At 59.6% G+C, this 11,218-nt stretch overlaps 3 protein-coding genes across 3 annotated transcripts in view; all 3 read right to left on the bottom strand.

Annotated features, from left to right (window-relative positions):
* The window catches only part of PHF23 (PHD finger protein 23), a 3,535-nt gene extending 3,185 nt beyond the window's left edge, over window positions 1-350 (bottom strand). Inside the window, exon 1 of the mRNA XM_077746834.1 lies at window positions 156-350. Coding sequence (XP_077602960.1) covers window positions 156-189 — 34 coding nt within the window. The 5' untranslated portion in view covers window positions 190-350. The remainder of the gene's footprint in view (window positions 1-155) is intronic.
* A 912-nt stretch (window positions 351-1,262) lies between these two features.
* GABARAP (GABA type A receptor-associated protein) lies at window positions 1,263-3,377 on the bottom strand. Its single transcript, XM_077746876.1, has 4 exons — window positions 3,150-3,377; window positions 2,499-2,577; window positions 2,227-2,345; window positions 1,263-1,758 (listed from the first exon to the last, which is right to left on the bottom strand). Exons 1-4 carry the CDS (start codon window positions 3,237-3,239, stop codon window positions 1,693-1,695), a joined length of 354 nt encoding a protein of 117 aa, XP_077603002.1. The 5' UTR covers window positions 3,240-3,377; the 3' UTR covers window positions 1,263-1,692.
* Window positions 3,378-4,263: 886 nt separating this feature from the next.
* Window positions 4,264-10,653, bottom strand: CTDNEP1 (CTD nuclear envelope phosphatase 1). Its single transcript, XM_077746875.1, has 8 exons — window positions 10,474-10,653; window positions 7,983-8,049; window positions 7,768-7,886; window positions 7,446-7,517; window positions 6,661-6,810; window positions 6,455-6,563; window positions 5,226-5,310; window positions 4,264-4,925 (listed from the first exon to the last, which is right to left on the bottom strand). The coding sequence occupies exons 1-8, from the start codon at window positions 10,573-10,575 to the stop codon at window positions 4,865-4,867; spliced, it is 765 nt and encodes a 254-aa protein (XP_077603001.1). The 5' UTR covers window positions 10,576-10,653; the 3' UTR covers window positions 4,264-4,864.
* Between the last annotated feature and the right edge of the window lie 565 nt (window positions 10,654-11,218).

The raw sequence follows: 11,218 nt of genomic DNA, 5'->3' as shown, positions 1-11,218 counted from the left end.
TCTCTCAACTCTCCTCTCTCCTGCCTCCAGGGGCAGGCCCCCGACCCCCTCCCCGCGCTCCCCCGCCGGGCTCCGGGGCTCGACCTCCAAGTTTGCCAATTGATTCCTCGCCCGCCCCCCGCCGGCTCAGCGCTCCGTGCCGGTCGAGAGCTCACCTTCGGGACTGGGCTCCGCCATGGCTTCCAGCATCGCCCCCTCCCCTCCTCCCGGTCCGGCGCCCCCCTCCCCTGAGCCGGGGATCCCGGTGCCGCCTCCGGTGCTCGGTGCTCCTACTGCCTCGCTCCGCAGAGGTGTCTGCCTCGGCCCGGCAATGACTCGAGTCCGCTAGCCGCCGCCGCCACCTCCCTCTACCCCTGCCTCCCGCACTCCCGGACCGGGCCCCCTCCCCCCGCGCCGCCGGCCGCCTGCTCCCTCCTCCTCCTCTCTCCTCCCTCCTCTCTCCTCCCTCCTCCTCTCTCCCTCCTCCCTCCGCGGGCGCCGACGCGCAATGCATCAAGGGGCGTGTAGTCCGCCTGGGGGCAGCGGAAAGGGGAGCGCATGGGCCTCTGGAACTTCAGTTCCCAGCAAGCCAAGGGTGGGCGCAGGCGCACCAGTCCGCTCCCCTCCCCCGGGGAGTGNGAAGAGCGCGCGCGGGCTCCTGGGAAATGTAGGCTGGGCGGGACTAAGAAAGAAGTAAAAGAAGGGATTAGAACTCTCGGCCACCATACTGCCTCTTTCTGTGGCTTCTTTCTCCCCCGGGGGACCGCCCCCACTTCCGGCCAGAGGGAGAAAGGGCTGCTGGGGGCTGAAGTCCTCCCGATGATAATGGCTGCGTCCTCCCGTCTTCTCCTCCCTCGATTTCCACACACGGGCACAAAGTCTGGCCCAGCGAGACGCAAGTGAGGACAGAGCCCTTTCGCCAGCTCCCACGCGCCACAATCTCTTCCCTAATCCAAAAGGCCGTAATAAACTTGGGAGGCATTTATTTAAAGCAGGTACTTTCAAACTTTGTCCGCCAGAAACCCACGGTGTGCAAAACAAAAACATTGTATCAAGACCCAGAAGACAGGTGTGTAAAACTAAGGTCTCACGAAGCGATACTCAGTATTCCTTCCAACACAGCAAACACTATCCCCTCCCCACCCCACCGCACCCCCAGCAAGGGAAAAATCCGACATTAACAGAGTAAAGCAAAATATATCACGGTCCCTCCGACCACCACTTTCCCCACCTGGGGACAACTGAAAAAAAGAGGGAGGGAAGCAACACAAAGCAAGACCCAGTTCAGCTTGGCGGTTTCCTCTTTATTGATGTGCCTCCTACCTTCCCCCCACAATTTCAGTCCCTTCCATCTACCCCCAAAAAAGAAGGTAGTGAAAGGAAGGGAATGTTGGGGTTCTGAGCCCCTTGGGCAGTAAGAAAGGGAACAGAAACCAAAACACTCACTCACTGGATGTGACAGAGATTGACAATCGAGATGTCTAAAGCAGAGGAGGGACGGTGGTAAGAGAAAGGGGACAAAGGAGACGTCCTAGAAGCCACCTCCCCCGTGAACCCTCCGGCTGAGAGGGGCTGGAGGAGAGCCTCAAACGTTAGGAAGTGCGGGTCCTGAAGAAGGGAGGCGGTGGTGGAGCCTGGAGGAGGGCTAGGTCAAGGGAGGGGGGCCACCTCTCTCTTTGTAGAACGGGACCCCCCAGCTCGGGGGCAGCAGCTTCACAGACCGTAAACGCTTTCATCGCTGTAGGCGATGTATAGAAAGAAGTCTTCTTCGTGGTGTTCCTGGGGCGGAAGCAGAGAAGGCGGTACTCGCGCATCCGGGCTATCGTTACCCCCACTGCCCCCTCCCCGTTCTTCGAAAGCCCACTCTTGATAAAGACCCCCCCAAAAACCAAGTGTCCTGACTCCCTCCCCGCCTCCCTTCAGGCCTTAGCAGCCAAGCGGCATCACTTCTAGGAACCAGCCTTGGGCAAAAAGATCTCCAACCGCAGGGAACGGGGAGGGGACTGGGAAAGATGAAGGGTCGGAACTGCCCCTCCACCCCCCCCTTCCTCTCCCTTCGGTCTACACGTCTGCTCCCACCGCCCGGCCAAACCTTCGGCCCAGGACTACCCTGAAATTTTGAGGCCGAAGATAAAATTGAGAGTCGAGCCGGCCAGCTGGTCCAGGACCCGCTCCCTTAACACTTCCTTCCCCCTCCGGCTCTGCCACCACCTCTCCGAAGCCTCCGCGGTGCCCCAGCCACCATACCTGGTATAGCTGACCCATTGTGGCACTGGTGGGAGGGATGACGTTGTTGACAAAGAAAAACAAGGCATCCTCAGCTCGGAGATGAATTCGCTTCCGAATCAAGAAGTAGAACTGACCAACTGCCAAAGAGACAAGCCAGGATGAAGTCACAGAGACCACGGATGCCCTCCAGACAGACAGCGAGCGTACCTGCCGTGGGGAACCTCTCGCCACAGAGGTGCCCGGCCACCCAGAGGGAGGAAGCAAACCCGGGCAGCGGGTCAGGTCCCCACCTGTGAGATCAGAAGGCACCAGATATTTCTTTTTGTCCAGGTCTCCTATCCGAGCTTTGGGAGCCTTTTCTACAATCACCTGATGAAGGGAAGATGAAAATTAGCCAATATGAGGTGTACGGCCCCACAATCACACCTGTCAGGAACTCAAGCAGCTAAAATTCTCCAGCACCCCAACGTCTCCGGCTCGCTTTTCTTTGTCTCCGAACACGCGGCGCAGCCTTGAGCGGAGAGCCTGACCCCACCATGCTCAACTCACCTAAACGTGCAGGATCGCTCAGCAGGGCGTCGTAATAAACAACTCTCCTAATCGGGCAGGGAGGACTCGAGGGGGCCGCCCAGAACCTCAAGCTCAAACACCCAGCCAGCTCGGGGGAAAGACCAGGAGCAGCCCAGGCTGTCAACCCCCCTGCGGCCTCGGACACCAATCCCCAGGTCTCTCTCTCCCATCTGCGTCCCCCCACCCCCAGCTCTCCCGCTCCCCCGCCGCGTTCAGCCTCCGAGCCCGGGGACAGCAGTTTCGCGCCCGCTCCCAAGGCCGCCACGGCCGGCGGCCCGGTGCCCGCGCCGCCTGGCCGGACCCAAACCCAGGCTGCGGCGTCAGAGCCAGCGCCCCGCGCCCCGCGCCCCCGGCCCTGGCTCCTTCCTCACCGGAACCCGGTCCGGGTATTTCTTTCGGATCTTCTCGCCCTCAGAGCGGCGCTTCTCGAACGGATGCTCCTCTTTATACACGAACTTCATCCTCCCGGGAACCGGGCTGGACCGGGCTGGGCTGAGGGAACCCGGGGGGGGCCGGGACGGGGGGCGGCGACGACGGCGGCGACGCGCGGGCGGATTCAGCGGAGCGATCCCGGGACTTGCGCCACTTCCCTATTCACCAACCCCACCCACGACGGTCCGGGACTGCCCCGCCGGCTACGTTACGCAACCAGCGCAGCGGCCAGAACGCCGCCAGCGTAGCAACACCCCCTGACCGCCCCCCGCCCCCCACGCCGTCTGCGTAATCGCTTTGGAATCAACTTGTGGGCTACGCAAACGACGTAACTAAGGTGGCTGGCTTGTGCTATGGTCGAAAACAACCGAAATCCCACATTCTGACCTTCCCCCACGAGGCTGGGGATGAAAAGGGGTAAGAGCTGGTCACTGTAATTTGAGACTCGGTTCTCGGAAAAATTTTTTCGGGAATAAAGTAAAGAGGGGGAAGAAAAGGAGGCAGAGATAATTACAAGGGTAGCTATTCACGAAACGCGTTGGTACGCCGACGGCGGCAGCTGACACCAAAACAAAGTAGTACCCAAGTGGAGGGGCTGGTCTCCGGAAATGAGGGAGGACAGAAACGAAACGCGCGTTCGGGGAAACGCACGGCTCGCTTAGGTTCCAGGGAAGAGTGGGCCAATAGGGACGGGAGAGGAGGTCCGCAAGGTAGGGACTACGTCAGCGCGGAGGAACACACTCGGCCGCCGCAGCAGCGAAAATCATGTGATCTCAGAGAAGGGCGGAGCNTGCTGGCCCCGCCCGCTGCCACCCTGCCGCGTCCCCCTGCCCTGAAGGTCCCGCTCCTTCAGGACGCCCGGCCGCTCTCGGGGCGCCCATCCTGTCTGCCAGACCCTTCCCGCCAAAGCACCTGATGTCGAGGCTCCCCACCCCTGCCCCCAAAGCCAACAGCACCCCGCCCGGCCCTCCTTCCCCGCCTAGGGGACAGGGCGGACGGGAACAAAGACTCCTCCCTTCATCTCCCGACCCCCAGAGAAGGACCTAGGGCAGCTTTGATTTCAAAGTTATAATGCATGGTTTAAAAGAGAGGAAGGAAACAAAAAAAGAGAGCGAGAAAGTCGGTTACAGGTCTGAGGGAGTCAAGGAAGAAGGGGAAATGGAAGGGAAAGTGAGGGGGGAGGGAGGACAAGTTTGGGGAAAATCCAGTGGCCCAAAACCCCAGTTTCCCACCCATAGCCCAGCCCTTGGAGTGAAGAATTAGATCGGTTTTGTACAAGAGTTTTTAAAAAATCAAATCACAACAAAGCTGGCTTGGCTTTTCTTTGAGCCTCCCGGATTACCGAGCGTCTGTCTCTCATTCTGGCCGGTCTGGTCTCTCCACCAGACAGTTGGGGCTCTCCACGGCCTCCGCTTATGTCCCAGTCTGGGGCGTCCAGGGGGTGCGAACTCGAAGTCAGAGCCAGGCTGCCTCAGAGTGGCCCATGTGTCCATCCAGACTCTGCGCGGAGGGCCGGGCTCCGGGGGCAGAGAGGGGCGGGAGGGGCAGGTCCTGGCCAGGCAGTCCTCACCATCGGACAGGGCATCAGACGGCGTCCGGAGAGCTCACCCTCCCTCCCCCCCCCACCCCAGCGCAGGGGGAGGGGGAGCATCCGTCACCAGAGCCGGTGTTGGTGAAGGTTTCGGCTCAGCACAGAACGGACATCAGCGGTGAACCTAGAATGACAAGAACTCGCATTGGTGGGGCCCTTCCAGCCGCGACCCTCACAGCACTACTGCTGGGGAGCCTTGCTGGAGATGGGGGGGTGGAGGGGGAAAGAATCCCCATTTTCACATGACACTGAGGTCCAGTTTGCCCAGGACCCTCTGACTACAAGTGACGGCCTTTACTGTAAGGAGACCTGGCTTCAAATCCTAAGTTCTTCGGGGAAAAAGGTAAGTCGGTCAAACAGGCCCAATTTTTTTTCCGTCTTTGGGTCCCCCACCCCCTTTCCTCGGTGGCCCAGCTTCCTATACCTGAGGGCGTCCAGCATGGGGAGCAGGTTGAGGAGGGCGGTGTCGCTTGGGTCACTGAACCATGACCTGATGGGGATGGCGTTGTCTAGCAAGGGCGGAAACAGGTGCATGTGAGAAAGAGCACAGAGCGCAACACACAGACAGACTTGACTTTTCTTTGGGAAAATGGGGATCAGTACTTTTTTTTTTTTTTAACGTTTTATTTATTTTTAGGAGAGAGAGAGAGACAGCGTGAGCAGGGGAGGGTCATAGAGAGAGGGAGTCACAGACTGAAACAGGCTCCAGGCTCTGAGCTGGCAGTCAGCACAGAGCCCAATGCGGGGCCCGAACCCACGAACCGCGAGATCATGACCTAAGCGAAAGTCGGACGCTTAACCGACGGAGCCACCCAGGCGCCCCGGGGATCCGTACTTTGAAATACGGACCCTCTCCCCGACCTACCCAAACCTAACAACCTAAGTTCAACCCCCTTGTTTTTTTCTCCAAAGTAAAATGAACTTGTTAATAAAGGTATTCACATTCCTATCTTTTGTAGAGATGGGGGGGGCGGCGCAGATGTGTGTGAGCGGGAGAAAGGCGCAGAGGAAGAGACAGACTCCCAAGCAGGCTCCAGGCTCAGCACAGAGCCCGATGCGGGGTTTGATCCCGTGACTATGGAATCATGACCTGAGCCTAAATGAAGAGTCAGGGGTGCCTGGGGGGTCAGTCAGTTAAGTGTCCTGCTTCGTCTCAGGTCATGTTCTCACCATGCATGGGTTCGAGCCCCGCATCAGGCTCTGGGCTGACAGCTAGCTCAGAGCCTGGAGCTGCTTCGGATTCTCTGTCTCCCTCTCTCTGACCCTCCCCTGCTCATGCTGTCTCTCTCTCTCTCTCTCTCTCTCAGAAATAAAACATTAAAAAGAATTTTTTGAAAAACAAAGAGTCAGATGCTCAACTGACTGAGCCACCCAGCCCCCCCTCCCCCCAGGATAAAATTAACTTTTTGTCACCACATCTCACATTAATGTGAGGCTTCTGATCAAACTTACTGCTACCATGTCTCAACTGTAGCCAAAGGAGACAAGCAATGTGATCTATGAAACAGACAAGTGGGGAAGGGGCGTGTCTCACAGAAGACAGAAGGCCCTGGCGTCCTGACCTGAGGTAGACCAGACTCCCAGCCCCAGCCACTCAAAATGCGCCCTCGGAACCACTTTCTGGTGCCGCCAGCCTCCCCACCGTCTCCCTACCTGGGTGGCTCCGGTAAGCGCCCGGGGAGTTGTCCAGGATCACGATGCTGGAGAGGTCGCTGTGCACCACGGAAAGGTCCTTGATGTAGCTGCNGGCCATCAGGAGACTCTGCCCCGGTCCCCACAACGCCCACAGGCAGCCCAGTCCCGCAGAGCCAGCTACGCCTCCCCTCGCCCCCAAGAAGGTCCCTGCCTCAAACTCAGACCCCTGCCTGGTGGCCTGGGTCACGGCCCCTCACCTGTCGGTAGTACCTCCTCTTGAGAATGCTTCTGCTGTTGTCCAGCTTATCCGCCACGGCCGAGCCGTAAATCTCCATGCTGGCTGTGAACACCACCAGCTCGTACCACTGGCTCACCTGAGATGGATCGAGGGGCGCTTGGGGTCAGAGGAAGTGATCCTTCCTCTAGACCCGCAACTGTCCTTCACTGGCCTCTGGCCTAGTCCTTCAGGCCTTTCTAGAGCATCAAACGTGTCTGAAGACACAAAACCCGGACGGCCCCCAAACTCAGTCTTGGACCCCACACACCCTTAACGATTCAGAGACGCAAGAACAGAAGATCAGGAAGCCTGTGGAAGAACAGAATGGCAGCATGACACATGAGCCCAAACTACGAAAGCCATCCTCTGGCCAGCCCACAACTGCTCCTCTCCAACTGCCCGCACCTCATTTCTCCTCACCCTCTACTTCCACCAAGCGCTCTGAATTCCCGGAGCCTTCGAAGCATTCCTTCGTCATAAGGCTCCCCACAGCTTCCACCAATTTACCACTTCTTATTTATTATTATTTTTTTAATAATGTCTATTTTGTGTGAGCAGGGGAGAGGCAGAGAGAGTGAGAGACACAGAATCCAAAGCAGGCTCGAGACTCTGAGCTGTGAACACAGAGCCAGACGTGGGGCTTAAACCCACGAACCACAAGATCACGACCGGAGCTGAAGTCGGACGCTCAACCGACTGAGCCCACCCACCCCCCAGTGCCCCCAAACTCACCACTTCTAAGAAGAAATCCACATGAGGCCTCTTATGTACAAAAAACCGGACGGGATGTTTGTCTATTACCACCTGTAAAGGAACAGGGAAGGGCTGGGGGGTGTCCTGGGCACCAGAGCACAGGCCTGAAGGACCCCCACCCCCACCCGCCGCCCCCCTGACCCTCCCCACCACCACCACCACCGCCTGCTTCCTTCCTTCTGGCTGCCGCTGGTCCCAGAGAATGGGGACAGGAACAAGACGCTGTGGGACTGGGAAAGGAAGTCCAGGTCTGAGAGGAATAACAGACACGACCAGCCCGTTACCTCCCACCCCCACGCACCTTGAGGATGAAGTCAGGGGGTGTTCCAGGCCGGACAGTGGGCCTCAGGACCCCATCGTGATGGGAGTGGATAAGCGTCTCATCCAGATCCAGCACCAGGACCTTCCTCTTCACCTGGCCTGAACCACAGCGGCAAGGGTCATACCCTCCAGCCTCCAGCGCGCACCCGGAACCCTCCCTCACCTTTCCGGAGTCTTCCCAGCCAGCACACTCACCGAGCCGGTTCCGGGACACAGGAGATAAGGGAAGGATGTCATATCGGACAGTTTGGTACTGAATTATCTAAAAATAGCAAGAGAGGGGATTAGAACCCTTGACGAGGAGATCTTGACAAAGGAACGTTCACCATGTGCTGGGCATCGAGGAACCGACTGACGATTACCTCTTTCAAGTCTCAAAAGCGTAATGACAATCATATTATACCAACAACAGTAATAGCAGCATCGCCGCGTCTACTTCAACAACGGAGAGACTGAGGCTTGGCCAGGTTGTTGCCTTGTGTAAGGCCACATCGGATTAAGAACTGTCTCATTTGGTCATTTGTCCCCGCAGTTAGAACGAAAGCCTGGCGGGAGCGCTCAGTCCCAGCCGTCTTCCCAGGACAGTCACAGGGTGGGCGGTTAATATCAGAGCAGATGCAGCAGTGAAGCTGGGGCCGCTCCAAGGCAGTCGGACCTGAAACCTGCCCTCTCAACCGTGATCCCACCCCGCTCGGCAAGAACGGAGACATGCCACCCCCCTGGCAGGAGGTGCTTGGGTACCTAGGGGGAATGGAGGACAAGGAGGGAAGCCAAGGGTTGTTGGGTCAGCTAAGTTCCTCTGGCTGGGGGCCACCAGGCCTATTTTAACCAGCCACCTGTCCGTTTCTGTCTCTACCGGCCAAGTCACAAGTGGCAGAGAACCTCCGCCCTCCGCGCTGCCTCCTTATTCCGGTACCCAGGCAGGACAGGGCGCACTGGGAGGCCCCGCCCACCAGGCTGGCAGATAAGGTGGCAAGAAGGCCAGAGTGAATTAAGGGCTGTGAGAGGCATCAGGAGGGGACAAGGACGTCACCACCTCAACCTTACAGCTCCTCCAAGCCTTCTCTGGAGGCTCCTGTTCCTAGCACTCCGTTCTCTTCCACGCAAGCCTAGCAGTCCCTTTCTCTGCTCTTTTCTTCTAGACTTCAGTCCATCCCTAGTCCCCAGCCTGGCCAGCACCAGGCTCCCCCCTTGCCAACCACTGGGCCCTGTCCCCCGAATGTCCAGACACCTGCCCTTCTCTCCTCCCTGCAGCAGGATGAGGGCCGCAGCAGCTCGGGTGTCCGGCCTGCTATCTCGGGTTGCACAGGCTGGGCACGTAGGGAATGCTCCAGGCATCTGCCAGCGAGGGGGTGGGGGCGGGGGGAGAGGCCCGATTGGAGGGGAAGGAAGGGGAGACAAAAGGCTGTGGGGTCAGAGCTTGCCCAGAGGGGAGCAAATCTGCCAAAAGCTAGCCTCTGGAGGGCCTGGAGTTCTACTCTACTCCTTGCATCCAGAACAGAAATTTCAGGGGCGCGGGGGGCGTGCTCAGAGCCCAGGCAGACAGAACAGTGACCGCCGTGTAGAGGAAACCCCAGGAGCCAACCCCGCACACACCTCATCATCTCTGACCCCAAATTCTTCCGGGCTCCCAAAGCATTTCAGGTAAACAGCCCTGCCTATCATTGGGGCCACCCAGACACGACCCTCACCTTGAGTCAGGAAGCGGAAGGTGTACGTAGACTAAAGGAGACACTGAATCCGAGGCAGGGCCCCCTCCCCCAGGTCAGAACGTCAACCACGACCACCACCACCCAGGCCTCTCTGGAGACTCTCGGACCTTCATGGTGTTACTGACACACACCAAAGAGCACAGGGCCAGAGAACTTCCGCGCGTCAGCTCACCCAGTTCTCCCCAGTGGCTAGAACACGGGAGCACAGTCGCTATAGGATGTTAGCCTACGGGAGCTCTGACCTTGGAGAGAAGCTCATGGGGGAGGGAACCCAGAGATACGTGGGCACGTGCAGAGCCTTCCCTGCCCACAGGACCCCTCTCAAACTTGGGGGTCTCCTGGAAAGGCAAGCCCGCCCTCCCCTTCAAGCCTACAACTGCCAAGCACTGTCTTGTCGCAGACACCCAGATATCAATGTGCTCCTGTCCCTAAAGCCCAACATAAAGCCAACCTTCTCAGTCCCAGGGCCTCCATGAACCCAGATGCCCACACTACAAATAAGTTTTCGGGGCCCTTTGTGAAGGAGTCCCCGTAGAGCGGATGGCAGGGGCTTCTCCCGAGTTCCCACCTGTGTTTGTCATGTAGGCTCGCCCACCCACACCTCTTCCCTGCCACATAAGCCCGACTCCCCCTTGTTCCCAGACCTAACACACATGGAGGCTCTTAGTAACGGAAGGGTCTGTCACAAGCCCAGGCCGACAGAGCCGGGGCCATCAGACAGGTGTTCCCCTCCTCTTGGCCTCTCTAACAACTCCAGCTTTCCTAAACGGCGCCCCACCCACCACCCCGGNNNNCCTCAGAGAGTCTCCCCCTCCCTATTCCACCCCATGCCCAGCTAAGGGCGCCCCAACCCTCTAACGGGAAAAGCCGCCGCCAGGTCTCCGTTCCGAAGCCCAGAGGCCCGACACTTTCCGAAACCCCGTGAGCACCGCTGACACAGGTTCCCACCGCCACCAGCGCCCACCCAGGCTCACCGTGCGGATCTGCCTCCGCAAAAGGTAAATGAAGAAGCTCCAGAGCTTGGCGGCGAAGGCCACGAACGTGCGCAGCCCCAGCAGACACTGCGTCCGCATCATCCCGATGACCCCGGCACCGCCGGCCCCGGGGCCCCCGCGGCCCAGCTCCGCCAGCCCCCCGGGGGCAGCCCCCCGCCTCCGGNCCCGGCGAGGGGAAAGCCCAGCGGAACCGGGAGCTGGGGGACAGGCGTGGGCAGCCCGCGGGGGCCCACATGGGCGGGGAGTGGCACCGACGGCTTCGCGGAGGTCGCGGGCCGAGACGGGTTGGGCTAGGACGGGGTCCTCAGAGACCGGGAGGGAAGGGGATGCAGAATTGGGAGNNNNGCGCGGATGGCTAGACCGGAGCGGCCTCCCCCTCCCCGAAGTCGGGGGTGCCTTAGCCGCTGGGAAGCGGGGCTGCAGCCTCTGCAGCCTCTGCAGCTGGATTTCCCACTCTGACAGGCGCCATTTTACCGCCCTAAGGGCTCCCTCCTCCTTTCTTCCCCCCTCCTCTTCCCCTCTGACACTGCTTCCGGTGGTGACGTGTATTCGCTTCACCGGGACTAAAGTTCCCCTTCCTCGGTCTATGGGGGCGGGTAGGGGAAAGCGGAGTGTGCTCCCGACAAGGCCGCAACTTCGCGCAAGCGCGGAAGGTGGCAGCGGGGCGGGCCCGGCCTAGAGCGCCGTGGGCGGGGCGGAGTGACGTCACTCGTCACTCGCCACC

The sequence above is a fragment of the Crocuta crocuta genome, unplaced genomic scaffold (genome assembly GCF_008692635.1).
Source record: "Crocuta crocuta isolate KB4526 unplaced genomic scaffold, BGI_CrCroc_1.0 scaffold139, whole genome shotgun sequence".
Classification (NCBI taxonomy): domain Eukaryota; kingdom Metazoa; phylum Chordata; class Mammalia; order Carnivora; family Hyaenidae; genus Crocuta; species Crocuta crocuta.
Note: the sequence above shows the minus strand (reverse complement) of the source record. Positions and strands in the feature narration are given on the sequence as shown.

What these genes read in the sequence shown, in the direction of transcription:
- GABARAP (XM_077746876.1), bottom strand. Translation starts at nt 3,239, where the DNA reads ATGAAGTTCGTGTATAAAGAGGAGCATCCGTTCGAGAAGCGCCGCTCT. An exon ending in AATACCCGGACCGGGTTCCG is followed by an intron (nt 2,578 to 3,149) that starts GTGAGGAAGGAG and finishes TCCCTTCATCAG; the next exon opens with GTGATTGTAGAAAAGGCTCC. An exon ending in GGTGCCTTCTGATCTCACAG is followed by an intron (nt 2,346 to 2,498) that starts GTGGGGACCTGA and finishes TCTCTTTGGCAG; the next exon opens with TTGGTCAGTTCTACTTCTTG.